The sequence below is a fragment of the Pezoporus wallicus genome, unplaced genomic scaffold, assembly GCF_028554395.1.
Source record: "Pezoporus wallicus isolate ANWC-B61680 ecotype Strahan unplaced genomic scaffold, APGP_CSIRO_Pwel_v1 scaffold_7107, whole genome shotgun sequence".
Taxonomy (NCBI): domain Eukaryota; kingdom Metazoa; phylum Chordata; class Aves; order Psittaciformes; family Psittacidae; genus Pezoporus; species Pezoporus wallicus.
In genome coordinates this window covers 5,606,480-5,620,000 of record NW_026642114.1, presented here as the reverse complement: position 1 = coordinate 5,620,000, position 13,521 = coordinate 5,606,480, and the positions used below count along the sequence as shown (strand labels likewise).

Here is a 13,521-nt window from a genome sequence, read left to right as displayed (position 1 = left end):
CAGCCTGCTGCATCTTCCTTGTGCTTTGAAATGCACATGAGCTGTGGGCACACATGCCACAAAATAGTTTGCTCCAGGTTAATGCTGGGATTTCTGCCTCCTTGCCCATCTGGCCCTGGAGGCCAGGGACTTAATTTTACTGTCTAATGCCTCTGTTTTAAATCTGTAGTTGCTCTGAGGGCAGCGTGCCAATGCAAGGCTGTGACAGGAAAGGGGACATGTATTGTTACTTCTGCAACTTCACTGATTTGTGACTCTTGTAGATGGATGTGAAGGTTTGTCTGATCTGGGGCCAGCTTTGGTACTTTGTGTTCTCCAGAACTGACTAATGAACCTGGAGAACTTAAATGGAGGAAGTGCAGGGTGGGGAAAAGAAAAGAGTACCCTTAAGGAGCTGGCAGGACAAGGAAAAGGGGTTGTGAAACAAAGCAGAGCATCCTCGGTTGGTTAGGTAGAGGAAGGTTGTTCTCACAGAGCAGATTTGCAGTGCTGGCAGCAGCTGAACAGGTGGCAGACAGGAGTCCTAGAAGCTGCCTTTCTAGGAAAAGTAAGCTGATGGAATCTCCAAGAATCAGAGCTCGTTGCAGGATTGGTTCAGACATCCCTAGCTTCAAACTCAGCAGCTGGCCACATTTCCAGCAAGCTTGGGAGACTGCTCTGAGGCCCATCCTGTTGGAGCTTTGTTTCTCTTGGTACCTCATCTGGATAAATCAAACCTAGTTTGTTCATGTGTGCACTGATGTTGTGGTCCATCTTTCCATCTGCAGCTCTGGTTTAGCTACTGTCTCAGACTAGGCTTGGTTTTTCACCCGAAGCCTGAAAAGAAAGCGGCACCTCTGAGGGAGGCTTTCTTCGGCTTGTTCTCTCCGGAGATGATTGTTCCTCCATATGACTGTGGGCCTCTGTGGTGTAAAACCACATTGTGAGGTTGTGAGAGGAGCTGGAACCTTTTTTTTTTTTTTTTTTGGAGCTTGGCACCTTCTGCATGGGCATGAGGCTTCCACCATTCAGCCTTTCTTAAATAGTCATCAGACTGAGTCAGTGTGTGAACTTGTATCAGAGGGGCATTGAGAGCTCCCTTTCTGAATCCCTTGTATTTTGCTACATTTTACATTATCTTCTAGGATTAAGCTGGAGCAGAAGCCTGGGAGAGCTGACACTTTGAATTATCTCCGTTCCCAGCTGCCAGCCTGTCTCTCTGGAGCTGCTGTGTGAGCTTATTCACCACAGCCTCAAACTGAGGGCTTTAGAAATGCTAGTGAGGCGTCCAGAGTGCCATTGCTCCTGAAAGCTACCCTGAACCACAAATTGGACCTGCCAGCTCTCTGCAGAGAAACTACTGAACTGAGCAAGGGATTTAGGTTTGTATTTAGCAGAGAACAGAAGTTTTGGGAAATTCAGCATGTCTTTCTAAGAGTTCTGTAATGTAAAATTGCCTAAAATGCTGAAATAAAAGTTGAAATTAACAGATCAAAGCACAACATGGTGATCATCATTGAGATGGGTGTGGGGGAAGGGAGCCTGTATAGTGCAAATCTCTTGAGATGTAAACTCCATGCTTGAGCAGTTCTCTGAGTGGGTGGCTGTTTTGAGTTGTGCAAGAAAGGAAACTGTTTTTCTTTCCCCCCTCATTTACACCAGTTTAAATGAGTGGTGTTGGGTGTTAAAACTAAAACTGTCCTGACATCCTGTCTGCAAAAGAAATCAAGTCCTCCAGAAAAGGACAATGTCATACGATCTATGGGTTGCTGCTGAAGGCATGGTTTACAGCTACAGTAGTACTCATGGGGACACCTGTGAGCCAGGGATTTTAACTTCTTCTGGTGAAGGTAACTCCTGTTCCTCTCTCCAGTGATTTTTGTGGTGCTTTGCCTTTGGGCATAGTGAGGGTAAGCCAAACATGTTGGGTGCAGTGGTGTTTATTTTTCTGTGATCCATGGCTGGGAGGCAGTGGTGAAAGTTGATGGCTAGGAAAACTCCCTGTCTTTATTTTTGGTTGTTCATTTTGCACATTTGGTGTTAGCTGAGTCAGTTGAAGCTGTGTCAGATGCTGGAAAGGATGAACTACACAAGCAGCTTTCTTTTTAATTGATTATTAAGATTAACTTCCTCTACACACAGACTCAGTTATGTATCAGATACTATGAGTGAGATATGTGCTTGGCTGCCTGTGGTCTGGCAGCCAAGTCAACAATGACTCCTACACCTGGGTCGGGGCAATCCCAGGCACAGCTATAGGTTGGGCAGAGAAGAGATTCAGAGCAGCCCTGCAGAGAAGGACTTGAGGGTGTTGGTCGATGAGAAAATGAACATGAGCTGGCTGCAGTGTGCGCTTGCAGCCCAGAAAGCCAATCGTATCCTGGGCTGCATCGAAAGGAGCATGACCAGCAGGTCGAAGGAGGTGATCCTGCCCCTTTACTCTGCTCTTGTGATACCTCACCTGCAGTGTTGTGTGCAGTTCTGGTGTCCTCAACATAAAAAGGACATGGAACTGTTGGAACAAGTCCAGAGGAGGGCCACGAGGATGATCAGGGGACTGGAGCACCTCCCGTATGAAGATAGGCTGAGGAAGTTGGGGCTGTTCAGCCTGGAGAAGAGAAGGCTGAGTAGAGACCTCACAGCAGCCTTCCAGTATCTGAAGGGGGGCTATAGGGATGCTGGGGATGGACTCTTCATTAGGGACTGTAGTGATAGGACAAAGGGTAATGGGTTAAAACTTAAACAGGGGAAGTTTAGATTGGATAAAAGGAAGAAATTCTTTCCTGTTACAATGGTGAGGCACTGGAATGGGTTGCCCAGGGAAGTTGTGAATGCTCCATCCTTGGCAGTGTTCAAGTCCAGATTGGACAGAGCCTTGTGTGACATGGTTTACTGTGAGGTGTCCCTGCCCATGGCAGGGGGATTGGATCTAGATGATCTTAAGGTCCTTTCCAACCCTAACTATTCTATAATTCTATGACTCGGCTGGTTGTCAAACTACCTGAGCCATATCTGACCAATATATCTACCTTGAGGTTTTTATACCTGTCCACATGGATATTGCTGTTGGGTACACAGTGCAGTGGCTGAGCTCACCAGTGACTGTTTGGGTCTAGGCAGTCCAGGTCACTCAAGAAAGCTACAGAGATACTAGTATTATTAGCCTGACAGGTAATGGCTTACGGACATTAGCATATTGTGGCTTCTGCACCTGATTTAAAGTGGGGAAAATACTGTATATATTCAACTCCTCAATGCACAGGCATTTCTGGAATAGGAGGCAGCAGCTGTAGCAGCAGTGTTGGCTATAAGACTGCAGGGTTTTGGAAAGTTCTTGTGGCTCAAGAATACTTCACATCTGGGGACTCAGCTGGACCTGGCTGAAAAGGCTGAATTTTCAAAGAATGGATGCTGGTACTCAATGCCATTTTCAAGTATGTCTGTATGTTCAAGCTCGAGCAAAGGCTTGAGGAAGGGTGGTGTCAACTCAGCATTTTCTTCTGGAAGTTAAAGACATGGTCTTTAACATTCTTTGTCTATTGGTTGTGTTTTAACCTTGAGAGGTAAGAAGAGTTGCTCTTACTTAGATTGCAGATGAAGTGATACAGGGTGCGATTATCCAATGATGAAAAAGATGGCAGCCTTCTGTAATAAAGGCAGAATGATAAATTTTTATAAATTTCTGTGGCTGGGGTATGCTCAGAGACAATCTTTTGAGGTCCCTTGTGGTACTGTTTTTTGTGATCTTGGTCATCTCCAGCTTCCTGTTTATATGTGCAAGCCCATCACCTTCTGCACTGAGGTATTCAGCAGATGTGCTCTCAGCTTGAGGATCGCTCCGTGGTGCTGTTTGCAGGCTTGTTTACTGAAGTATGTCAAACTAGTAGCTTCAGAGAGGGCATTCTGTGAATGCTGCTGATTTCTATTTCAAGACAGGCTAAAAAACAGACCTATGTTCTAAGAATTTGGTTCCAAAATATATGTAGTCTTCCTTTGTAAAGCATTATTAGGCATGTGAGAGCTTATTGTTGGAGAATGGTGCAGATAGAGCCCAAACCTCTCATGGCCTTGACCTCAAGGCATTAGCTTAGAGCGGAGAGGATAACTGTCTTCCCAAATCCCAAACTGTTCTTAGTTTCCAAGCCAAGACTGCCATTAAAACCCCTATGGTTGTTCAACGGTTTTTGAAAATTTTTTTTTTTTTTTTATTTTGCAAGTTTACACTGTTGAGAATTAGGCTGAGACCCCTCAGTTTGGCTCCTTATGGGGCTGCCCAGTTTCTTTATACTGTCTCATAGCTCCCAGCTACGTGAGATACTCTGGTGCTGTATCTGAGAAGCAGGAATTGTTCCCTTCCCCAGGCAGCCCTGCCCTCCGCCTGGGAGCCACCTTCTCCCTGTGCAAGTTTCCTGATGTCCTTGGCACGGATGGTGCCTGGTGAACAAGGTCATCGGAATGCTGTGTGTGTAACTGCAGCTGCAGCAGCTGAGACATGTCTTGGCCAGCCCAGCATCCCTGTGTGGTAGCAGGAGCTTAGTAATCTCCGGGTGTGATGGGAGAGGCAGGACAGAAATGAGGCGTGCTGAGATCAGGCCATGTATCTCACAGAGCAGTGTTGCTGGGGGTGAGAAGAAATGTCCAATTTTGCATGTTTCCTCTGGAAGCTGCCCTCAGGGCAGCCTCTCACCTTCAGCTGGTGGCTGCTTGATCATGTTGGCTTCATTTCAAGGAAACAGTTGGCAGATTTTTGTAGAGTTTACCTGGCTTGGAGTGGCCTGGCCAGTCCCTGCTGGTAAGTCTCCATGAGGTGTCTCCTTGTTTTCTAACCTGCAGGGATCTTCATAACATCTTGAAACTGCTGACTTGTAACAGGCTGCAGTTGCTGCTTGCCACTTAATTTGTCAGCTCTGTAGGCCATGAAAAGTGATTTTTAGCTGATGAAGCTTTTTTTTTCCCTATGTCACTTTTATCTTTCCTCTCCCTCCTGGCCTTCAGTTCAGGGTTCAAAAACTGCAGATGCTCTAAACTAAGCATGACTCACACTTTCTAGTTTATTTTGTGAATTATCCCACATGTGATGCTGACGGGAAAATGTTGGGAATGAAGGAGGTGGGGAGTAAGAGATGTTTTTTAAGACTCAAAGGGAAATGCTTGGGGCATGCATGTGTGGTTCCTGGGTCATTTAAGTAGATGATGTTCCAGAGCACGTGAACCAAGGGGACCCTTTGGGCCTTAGTGGATGTCAAAAGTCTATTACTTCAGGCAGAAGTGGGGAGTGTATTTTGCTGTAAGCCTTGCTTGTGAAGCTAGTGGGCTTTGACCTCTTGTAGAGACAGTACACATTCATACCACCCATTCCTTGATGTTACCTGCCTCTTTATCACACACCTAAGCATTGCCAGCACCATCTAAGGCTCCTGCGTTGTGGTTACCTCACTTTCTTTGAAGCAGTTTAGTGTTAAATGCTGAGCCAGGGAGCTGGAGAAAGCTAGTGAAGCAGATGACAGAATATGAAAAGGTTATTTAGTGAATTTTTTCCAATTTGTTATACCTTATCTTGGCCATAGAGGCCAGGCTTGCAACTGTGCTTGCAAGAGCCTCGGATGCACTGGTGCTTAGAGAGACGTATTTTCAGGGTGAACTCCTCCCAGTGGAGAAGACGTGTACTTGGAGCTTGCAGAGAGGCTCTTCAGGATCCCCTTTTCACGCCACTGCATGAATTTTGCAGCCCACCACTGCTGCAAAGGATGATGCTTCCAGCCGTGCTTCTGCCCTCATCCGCCACTGCTGGCACCTCTGCTGTCTGTGGCAGCGGCTGGGATTCCTCGGCTGGCATTTCTTTTATTGACAGCTGTGCCAGAAGTGCAGATTCTTGGCCTGCTCCCTGGTGTGCCAAGGCAGATTGGCTTAATCAGACCATAGTAAACCTGTTGTTATGTTTCACACTTCACTGGACTTGCCTGTTGTAGCTGCTTGGATTGCACCCCTGCTGCTTGTTTGGCTCTCAGCCAGAGCCCAGGAATGGGAAGTCAAGTTAATTCACAGCAGTGAATGTAACATTAATCTTACCTTTCACTTTTTAGATATACACTTAGGAAATAAGCGATAGATTTCCTTTCCTTTAAAGATGAAGCTTCTTAGAGAGGAGGAATTGCGAGTCTCTTGAGTTGTCATTGAACCATCCTATTTCTCAGCACAAACCCAGTGCACATAACCCTTCATAATGAGTGTGCTGGGGCCACACTGAGACTGGGCAGGGTTTGAAGACCAGCACTGATGAAGCTTCATTTTAGACCATGCTTGGCTGGTCCACATCTCAAATTATTTCATAGTTGCCTCATTGTTGGGTACGTATGTTCAAGGATGGAGGGTTGGTTTCTTTGGCTTACTTGCAGCTATGATCATGCTTGACTCATGGGTGCTGGGTGAATTTTTGAGGGAATGCTCTGTGCTTGCCATCACCCCAAACTTGCTAGGGAGTTGCAGGTGTCCCCATCTCTTGCCACCTGGCTAGCTGACAGTGCTTCATTATATCTGTAATGGGTGTTCTCATCTTCCTTTCAGCATTGCTCTCAGGCTGATGAGACTGGGGAATAATGTGCTCTGATGAGTTGGAGGCAGCCAGCCCAGGCAAGTTTCTGACAGTGACAGAAGGTCTTGTGCTGCCCTGCCAGCAGCTTCAGCAGCACAAAGCAAAGGCTGTGTGCTCAAGCCATCCATTTGTGGGTTTGTAAGAGCAGCTTAATGGGAGTGCATATGCGGTCAGTTGGCTTCTTCAGCAGTGCATGCATGAATCCAAACATGTGAATCAAACCCTGGGCTTGCTGCTGCCACACCAGTTGCTCCATGCTGTGTCCTCTGTGAGATGGGGGCACCATGGAAGCCCAGACACTTGGGAGCTTCCAGCATCCAAGAGGTTAATAACCATCCTGCTTCCTTCTCTCTATAGTGGATCTTGATGGGATAATTATCACTGTTTAAAGGTATTCATGTCTAGGCTCTTCAACTTGGGGCATTGTCTCCACTTGCTTTTGTCCCTCTGTGCAGACAGGGTGGGTGGTGGTTTGGTGCAGCCTCAGGCCTGGTGCTGCTTGGCTGTATTAAGAGTGGTGCTGGATCTGAACTATGCTACTTTGGGTCCTGAGCTGGGAAGTGCAGGTGATGGTACCCTGTGCTGTACCTGCTTCCTGGTCCATGCAGTGAGCTCCAGGTGGCACACGCCGGTCCTGAAGAGCCAGAAATGCTCAGACATGGTCCTTGCTTTATGTCTCTGGCATACAGCAGCTTTTGGCTGTGGCCTGTAGGAAGAGAGGACCAGAGGAGTGTCTTTATTTTTGCTTGTTTGTTTAACTTTGGAGGCCCATGGACTACTTCAAACAGATCTCTGGAGGAGCAGCTAGAACAACACAAAAGTATATGCACTTGGCCTTTTGAGTCCATGCTTTCTTTAGAAAGTTTTTAGTGGCCTGTCAGTCCAAAAGGGTTAAGCAATCATTGCTATATTGTAGGACATAATCACTGGAGGAGATGAGACTTTCTGGGAGTTGTGCAAGACTGTCAAGCGCAGCAGTGTTCTACTACGGCCCTCCCACTTTCTTGCCTGTGTGCAAAGCATGTTTCTGTCAACATAGTATTTCACAAACAAATAGAGAAGTGTGTCTGGGTGTGGGTTGAATGGAGTAAAAAACCCTAAAGTCCTCCTCTGTGTGCTTCTCTGGGGAGGATGTAGGAAAGGTCTGCCGGAACATCGGCAGTGAGCAGCAAGGCAGAGTTCTTGAATAGCATAGGGCACAGAGCAGTGTATGAGCCTGTCCAGAGAGGAGTTGGGAAGGGCAGGGATGCCATAAGCATTTCTTACAGCAGCAATTTTTATGCAAAAATGGTGCAGCTCTGAAAAGCTCCCCCTTGTTCCTGTGCTGCCTGCTTTGTCTTACTAGTACAGCTGTTCAGGCAGCTGTGCAGTGGACTTGCTCAGAGACCCATTGCAGTTAAAAATAACACTTCCTCCCCCCCCCCCCTTTTTATTTTTGTAACTGTTAGGAGCAAGTGCTGCTTCTTGAATATGTGGTGGGAAAAGCTCACCCTAGATTTAGACAGACTGTGGCTTTGTACTGAGGTGTTTTACCTTAGCTCTGAACTGACAGCAGGGCTCAAACCTTCAAGTTGGTTGTCCCCTTGCAGGAGGCCAGATGATGACTGTTGTAAGCAAAAGGTGGTCGTTCCACAATTGTACTATGTAGCTGAAGTAGTATTAGGGACCACAGAAATAAAGTCTCTATGGGCAAGATCCCCTTGCCCTATCCCGTAGAAAAAGTTCATGACCACCAAGTGCCCTGGGTGTGTCACCTGTAAAGTAGCATTGCTGCCTGCAACTGGGCGGTGGCTTTGCCAGATCTATGGCTGAAGGCGTTTGTTTGTTTATATACATATGCCCACTGGAAGTGTTTCAGTGCTATTTAGTGGTTTTTATCCTCTTTCCTTTTTTTTAAAAAGAGTTGCAATAAAAAAAACCCAAACAAACAAAACATAACAAAACCTTAATTGCACCATCCAGAATTGTACTTGCTAAAAGTGAGTCACTGTAGTCTTTGTCCTCATCTCCACCTTGCTGCTTCTCATTCTCCTTCCCCGAAGCACTGCTCTTGCTGTTGGGAGCTTTTGTCATCTCTAAAACACCCTTAAATGCAGAAAGACTCAACAAAAATTCTGTTGAAAATGCTTTATTTTTTTTATCATATATCTGACCTCTTAGTGTACACAAGTAGAAACTCTTCTAGATATTTTGTGAAGATACCTGAGTGCAGAGGGACATCTCGATGCTTCTCCAGCAGAGCATTTGCATCAGTGCAAGTAGAGGGAAGGCTTGTTGGACTGTGGCTTGGGAAGATGCGGCTGTCATCTTGTTTCCTTGTATTTTCCACTCTTTGCAGTGATGGAAATGTTTTATCTTCTCTGAACCCTTTTCATAAATGGATTCTTCATAAATTCTCCATGTAGTTTTGGTTCATTCTGGGGTGTTTGGGGTTATTTTCACATTCTCTTCTAGGCTGTCACTGTGCTCTGTTACAGAGAAATCGTAAGCTTCCCTGGGGGGGTTTCCTAGGGAACCCACTGGCAGTGTGCTCCCTCTGCAGCTTTGGAAGGACCTTGTAGTTCTCTGCTTTGTGCCTTATGTTCCAGATGGGGCATACTCCCCTCTCAGGTCATGTTGAGCTGCTCAGCTTGTCACATTGAGGGAAACACAAGTGACAGACCACTCCAGTGTAAATTTTTCATTGCATCTGCCTTAAACTCCCCTTGAAGCAGACAGTAGCCCTGTGTATGGCAGATGTGTGGAGCGGGGCCTCATCCTCCAGTCTGGGGGACACAGGGCACAGTTTGTTCTTTGTTCACTGAGAAGTTAATGTGCACCTATCACCAAAAGGCTGAACTAGGTACTGTGCATGTCCTTCTGTCCCAGTGTATATGTGACTTGTGTTTTGTTGACCTGCTGCCTATCATAACAAGTTAAAAATAAGTACTGGTGTTTTTCTACAGTGTGAGTAGATCATTCCTTTGAAAGTTCAGATGTGAAAGTGATAGGCATTGGCAAAAATCTGCTGCTTTCAGACTGATGCCAAAGAGAGGTCGTCACCTTCCTGTTCAACTTGTTTCTGGGTTGTTTTCAGCATCTTTTAAGAAGCTGTGCTTATCCCTGCTGTTAATACTGTGGTTGATCCCTTATCTGGGTTCTAGGTACAAATCCAGTATCTGCACTTGAAAAACAGATCAATGAAGCTTACAAACGACAACTGTAAAATGATGCCTGAGCTGGTAGAAATGCCTTGCAGTGAGATCCTTGGAGTTCAGTCTGCTCCACTCTAGACAGGTGACAGTGTGCATGTGCCTTTGTGCAGAGAAAATACTATTCCTGGACTTTTAACATGGCAAAGAAAGCCATAGTAAGCACAAAACCTTGTTCTTGGTTTAAGTTGAACACAGTCAGTGCATCGGTATAAGTCTGTGTGGAATACAGGGGTTTTTAATCCAGTGGCAATTCTGGTCTTGAGCTAAAGAAGCAGAGGTGGAGGGGAGAGTGGAGAAGGCTTTTTATGCAAACAGGGATGGAGAAGTATATGCATGCAAAAATAGCCACAAGGAGAGGGAAAATAGACCAAGTCCAGACCTTGGCTGGTAGAAAGTATGTCAGGAATCTCTGCGTATGTATGCTCCCCTGACACAGCTTTTTTGATACTTTCTTTTTTTGGTCCTGATGCTAATTCTCTTGTCTTTGTTTCCCTGTCTAGTGTGTCGAGACTTTGCTATTTTGGAAGATCATACTTTGGCCCACAATTTACAGGAGCAGGAGAGTAAGTAACAATGATCTTTGGAACAAACTGAAACATTTTCCCCAACAGATACGTCTTTGGTTTTGTTAAGAAAAATCCTCTTTTCTTTCACTTTTTGCTAAGAAAAACCTTTCTTGCTTTGATTTCATTTTTCTTCTTTTTAATGGAATCCAGATTATTATTACTGTCTTCACTGTCCTGTAACAACACTCTGTTTTGTGTCCCAGTTCATGTTGTCCCCTAGAGATACAACCTCCTGTTGTACCTAGAGAGTTGTATTTCATGTTTTAATTTTGTGCTCTCTTTTGAGATTTGAGTTTGTTTATGCTGTTCATGATAAAACTGCATGTGGGAGTGCACTTGAGGTTTTGTTGCTGTGCACGTTTTTTAGAAACGACTAGCAATTTTGGAAGCTTCAAGTTTTATAGACTGACCTGAAATGCAACCAGAAGAGGTCTGTTTATGTACTTATTTTACAATTGCTAGTGCTTGCCTTTTGAAAGAAAGCTTCCTTTTAAGACGCTTTGAGGTAGAGCAGCTCTACATTACAAGGGTTTAAAAAGGAGGAAAAAAAGTACAGCCAGAAACTTAGAAGTGACTGGTGATTTTTACATATTTTCTTTTTTTAACTTGCTTATCTGTTACTTCGGGTTATGTTTGCATTGCAGCTTCTGGTGTGGTGGCCTCTCTAATCTGCTTTGCTGGGTGCCAAGACCATTGGTATCTACCATTGCTAGGTGCTAATACCATTCCAGCTACTCTGCCAAGTGTGTAGCTTGCACTGAAGTTCTGCCCTTGCTGCTGGAACCTGAGAACACTGAATTAAAGATGGCTCTCTCAGCTGCTGCTCACATTGCCATATTTTCTTGCAGTCAGTATCCATGTATGGTAAAGGATTCACTATAGTACTTGGTTGCTCTGTTACTAAATATAAAGGTAATGAGATTCTGGAAACGATTATGTTGAGAGTAAGAAGAGTTTCTTCCTCCAGAGGGTCTTGAGAACAAATTACCAAAGCATCCATCAGAGGTGGTTTAGGTTCAGCTCATCCTCACTGTCCTCTGGTGGTCCCTTCCAGCCATAATTTATTAATCTAGGATAATTTCCCATGGCCAGAAAATGAGATTCAGAGCCTAAAAAGCATTCCCTCTAAACCTGGATGTGCTGAAAATATGCAGATCTTGTTTTGGTAACACACATATGCAGCCCCCTCAGTGCTAAAATGAGGCAATCTTAAGCTGCTAGTGTAGTTTCAGTTCAGGACTTCCCCACCTTTAGACATACTGCATGTTTCCCTGACAAGAACTGTCTTCCCTTTTGGCCTGGCATCTTCGTCCCACTTGCTTTGTCTCATTCACACCATAAAGTTCTGCAGGTTGATTTGGGGGTTCTTGTCTGTGTTTATTTCCAGTTGAGCATCACTTGGCAACAAATGTTCAGCGTAATCGTCTCGTGCAACATGACTTGCAGGTGGCCAAGCAACTGCAAAAAGAAGAGGATCTGAAAGCACGTGCTCAAATCCAAAAACACCAAAAAGACTTGTGAGTCTGGGATGGAGCTGCTGAAATGCTGGTCCTGTTTGGTCAGAGCACTGAAGTCAGCTGCTCTGAGTTTTGATTGACAGTATGTGGGGTACAGGTTGATCAGCCTTCTGTTTCCTTTTTCCTTTGGCTATCTGTTGCTGTAAAAGTATTGATACTACTAGGCTCTGGCATACAGTAATGAGAACAGGGTTGGGAGTAAGTGGTCCTGGGGCCAATCCTGGCTTAGTTTCTGTTGCCTGACCATGGGAAGGAGCCTTCCTGTTCTGCTCCCTGTGGGCAAATGGGGTAACTTGGCCACTTGCGTCTGTCTACCTTATCTATGGCTAAAGTCTGAGAAAGAAGAAATAACACCACAGAAATACACAGTGTTACAGTGAATTCTCTGGAATTCTCTGTCTTGTGAAAATTGCACATATTGGTTTGTTTACATTGTGCTTCATGAGTGCTTTTGAGGGGCTCATGCTTGCGCTTGCAGATATTCCAGTGTGAAGTGACCTGGGAAGAGAGGCTTCTGCCCCAGGGTGGAGATGGGTGTTGGGGTACAGGTCTTCTCCTGCAATCTCTGACTTGTGCAGCAGCTGTGGGAGGATGTTTATGGGTGTTCAGTTTGCTCTGTAGGTTTGCTCAGGCCCCACGCACCAGATCTGACCCTGTGGCCCGAGACTTGCCTTCGTGTGTGCCATGGTTCTTAAGCTGTGGAGGTGGTATAGAAATGAAACAGTGGCAGTGCAGGGGGAAACAAGCTGTGCTTTCCAACCCAGAGTGGATGTTAGTGCTTTTCTTTTCTAATTTTTTGTTTGTTTGTTTTGGCTTTTGGTTTGGGTTTTTTTGTGTGGTTCTTTTTGTGTGTGTGTTTGGTGTGTTTTGCTTCCCCCCAACTTAGTCTCTTGCAATGCAAGAGACAAATGGATCATGTGATAGGGTTCAGTCAGATCCCAGTGATGAGAGATGGGAAGATGGGGCTCCCTGCAAATGCAGGGTCTGCATGGCAGGATGCATCTCCCAGCGGGTGTGCTGCCTCTGGCTTGTGTCGTGCTCTGTGGTGCCACCCACCAGCTGCAGTTGGGTGGCTCATCTGGCAGAGACAGCGATGAAGTAGAAAAGCTCTGTATTGCAGATGTGTGAGATATAGGACTGGCTTCAAAGGAGCTGTTCATAAAAGATCTGAAGTTGGGGCGTGACAGATCAGCCAGTGTTTTAAATGATCCCAGCATGCTCAGGCAGCACTGGGTAGATACATGTGTGTATCTGAAGTCTGTGCTTTCTTTCAATAATTTTGTCTTCATTACCAATTAGAGCTGTGAGCATGTAAGTGATAATATACAAATTAATTTTGCATGGCAGGGATGATTCCTTTGTGTTACTTGCTTGGGAACTGCAAAAATTTTCTTTTTGTAGGACTCTGAAGTGCTATTTATGAACTTTGTGGGCCAAGTTAGAGGCAGAACTGCTGATGAAAAACGTTGTGTCAGCAGCCGTTCTGCTCCTGAAAGCTTGAGCTCTTCTGCAAGGATAGTAAAAAAAAGTTGGAGGCATCCTTTTGTAATTGGATCTTTTTCTTCCTTAATTCTTTGTACGTTCCCACAGTCTTCTTTTGCAAGATCAGCATGTTCTGGCAACAAAATGATTTTTGCTGTTGTTGCTTTCCTTATCATCTAGGACAGTTTGAC

At 45.3% G+C, this 13,521-nt stretch overlaps 1 protein-coding gene across 3 annotated transcripts in view; it reads left to right on the top strand.

Annotated features, from left to right (window-relative positions):
- Positions 1-13,521, top strand: part of CCDC50 (coiled-coil domain containing 50) — a 43,190-nt gene that overhangs the window by 7,979 nt on the left and 21,690 nt on the right. For all 3 annotated transcript variants that reach the window (XM_057427010.1, XM_057427009.1, XM_057427012.1), the window contains exons 2-3: positions 10,266-10,328; positions 11,719-11,848. In XM_057427010.1, the coding sequence (XP_057282993.1) occupies positions 10,266-10,328; positions 11,719-11,848 (193 nt within the window). The remainder of the gene's footprint in view (positions 1-10,265; positions 10,329-11,718; positions 11,849-13,521) is intronic.